The sequence below is a fragment of the Colletes gigas genome, unplaced genomic scaffold (assembly GCF_013123115.1).
Source record: "Colletes gigas isolate AHSC1104 unplaced genomic scaffold, ASM1312311v1 Colletes_gigas_Sc00018, whole genome shotgun sequence".
Taxonomy (NCBI): Eukaryota; Metazoa; Arthropoda; class Insecta; order Hymenoptera; family Colletidae; genus Colletes; species Colletes gigas.
This window is the reverse complement of record NW_025106647.1, coordinates 3,162,033-3,164,796: the sequence shown is the minus strand read 5'-3', so window position 1 is coordinate 3,164,796 and position 2,764 is coordinate 3,162,033. Positions and strand designations below refer to the sequence as shown.

Genomic DNA, 2,764 nt, shown 5'->3' with positions numbered 1-2,764 from the left:
GCCGACTGACTGCCGGTCAGGTATGGCTATCATGGTGGCAACTTAAACTGAACGTTGCCTAGCGACTGGAAATCAATTTCCAATGGCAACCGCGCCGAACGTGTGCCCCTACGATAAGAATGGGAGCGATCGTTCGTCGTGTGTATGTTTCGCGTGAAAATTAAAAACAATGTTGGCGTCGTTCGGCGCGTGCCTTCGTGTGCGACTATTTCCGGGTGACATCCAATATTCATCGCGACGTTGCATCGGTGCATTCGCGACATCCAATCACAGATAACGCATACCTCGACAAAACAATAAGGCACGCACGAAAGTTTGGCAAAAATTCTACTTGAGTCGAAAAGGTTATTAGCAAGTTATTATTTACATTTAATAAATACAATTAGGGTAGATTAATATGCTCAAACTTATCATTATCACTAGTTTCAGAAGATCTATAAATACGAGAAACAATCTTATGATTATTGTTTCTTGTATTAGTTTCATATTTTTGAATAAAACGTAAATAAAAATACTATTAATGTTATATCGAGTACTAAAAAATCGCCATGAAATTCTTAAAACGGTAAAGAATTACTGACTAAGACAATTTTTATTGAACCACATTCTTCTCGATCTTCATAAATTAATCAAATTTGAGGGTGAATCGTAGCCGTAATTAAAAACATTTCGAAACTTATCGTGGTACAAAAGTTCAGTTTTGTTTTTATTCAATTATACAAAGTAATCTTTTTTATTAATATTGCGCTAATAAATAAAAGAAAAATATAGCATAGAACATATTTAGTCCTTGTATATATATGTAGTTTTAAAGATATATCGATTAAAGTATGTTTTATCGGCACATGAGTAAAAGGAGGTTCTAGAAAGACGTACAGAGCGCATCAGTATCGCAAACGTGTTTGCAGCGTGCGGATTAATAGTGTTGCTGTCAGATTTTGGAAATGATAGCTCGTTATTCTATCATAAGAATTTAAATCTTCACATTAACATTAATTGCCAAGTGTTACTTAAATATAGGATAATATTATTCAAAGTTTAAACGGTACGTCTATTAGTAATGCTGATTATCGCATGCGAAACGTATCTAACCTATAATGCAAACGTTTGTGTATTCGAAAATGACGCATTTATGCGTCGTGGAAAATCGTTATGATACTAAGTGCTCAATTAATTAAATTATATTTTATTACGTGTATCAAATAATTAAGAGTAGAAAGATCGTAGTTGTATGTAATATATTTTTCACTTGTATATAACTTGTGATTCTTTGATTAATATTGTCATTTTTAATTCGTAATTATTCGCTTTCCGAAGCGTAATTAATGTTAACTGTCTAATTTGTTATATCATGTCCTATGTGATATACTATTAACGTTGTTTTATGAGATACATGGTGTATTATTAGGTTAGTATTTATAGGTTAGGAATAGATTATTTCACATTAATACTGTATTTTAAGTATTAACAATCATTTAAAGAATCATTGTTATCAAATAACAAGTGGTTATTGTTTATGATCATCATACATATTACCAAGCCAACAAGTGCCAAAATACTTGTAATTGGCAAAAGTTCAAATTTAATCTGTAGCTTTTACTAATACTTCTTCATAATTATATGTTACAGGTGCTGGACAGTGCAGTAGAACAGTTTTCAAATGATATATTGTTGACAATTAAAATGGCTGATTGTCAGGACTCAGAAAAACCTGACGACCCCATGAAACAATATGAATTCGATGGTCAGTCTTATATATACAAGGATCCTACGAGCAATGTAACATACAGGTTTGATCAAGAGAAGAATGAATGGGTAGTGAAAGAAAAAGAAGAAACAAAAGCAGACGATTTAAATACTGATCAAGACAAGGCACAAGAAGGAGTATTTGGTTTTGAAAATGACACCCATACGTATACAGACCCTAATGATGGCAGTGTCTACTTTTGGGATAAAGAGAAAAATGCATGGTTTCCTAAGGTGAGGTGTGTTCTTAATACACTCTGATATTTACTTTTTTGGTCAGAAATTTTGTGAGATTTTTCAATTTATAAGATTGTTGCGTACAATAAACAAGAATTTTATGTATCCATGAACAACTATGATTCAGGTTGACGACGATTTCATGGCAAGATATCAGATGAGTTATGGATTCACAGACTCGAGTGCAACAGAAACAAAATCTGTAGAATCCCAATCTACAGCAAAGGTTGACAAAGAAAAGAAAAAGATGGAAGCTAAACGAAAAGCACAGGAGCCACCAACTTGGTTTGAAGTAGATGAAGCGCATAACACTGCTATTTATGTGTCCGGTCTACCATTGGATATCACTCGCGAGGAGCTTTCCGAACTTTTCAACAAATGTGGCCTCATAGCGCGAGACGAAAAAGGAAAGGACAAGATCAAATTGTATAGAGACTCGAATGGACAACCAAAGGGCGATGCACTTTGCATTTATATAAAGGTAGGTGACAATTTTTATAGAATGTTTGTTTTGTAGAGAATGTAAGAGTATTCTGAACTACATTTTGAGAATATTAATTGATCTGTAGTTGTATCAGTTAAGAAAATTTTTATAAAAATATGGTAAAATAAAATGTTCGGTAACGAACAAATCGAAATAACATTTGCGCGCGGTCGATACATCGATACATCGTTTCGATATATCGTAATATGTTTGACTCGCGGAATAATACAGTCATAAAACATCGATTTACAAAATGCTTTTAATATTTTAGTATTAGATCTGAATTATATTTATCAT

The 2,764-nt window shown here is 32.9% G+C and overlaps 1 protein-coding gene across 1 annotated transcript in view; it reads left to right on the top strand.

Moving 5' to 3' along the window:
- Nucleotides 1-904: 904 nt before the first annotated feature.
- Nucleotides 905-2,764, top strand: part of LOC122400463 (HIV Tat-specific factor 1 homolog) — a 114,650-nt gene continuing 112,790 nt past the window's right edge. The window contains exons 1-3 of the mRNA XM_043401950.1: nucleotides 905-1,045; nucleotides 1,630-1,980; nucleotides 2,111-2,464. Of these exons, the coding sequence (XP_043257885.1) occupies nucleotides 1,684-1,980; nucleotides 2,111-2,464 (651 nt within the window). The 5' untranslated portion in view covers nucleotides 905-1,045; nucleotides 1,630-1,683. The remainder of the gene's footprint in view (nucleotides 1,046-1,629; nucleotides 1,981-2,110; nucleotides 2,465-2,764) is intronic.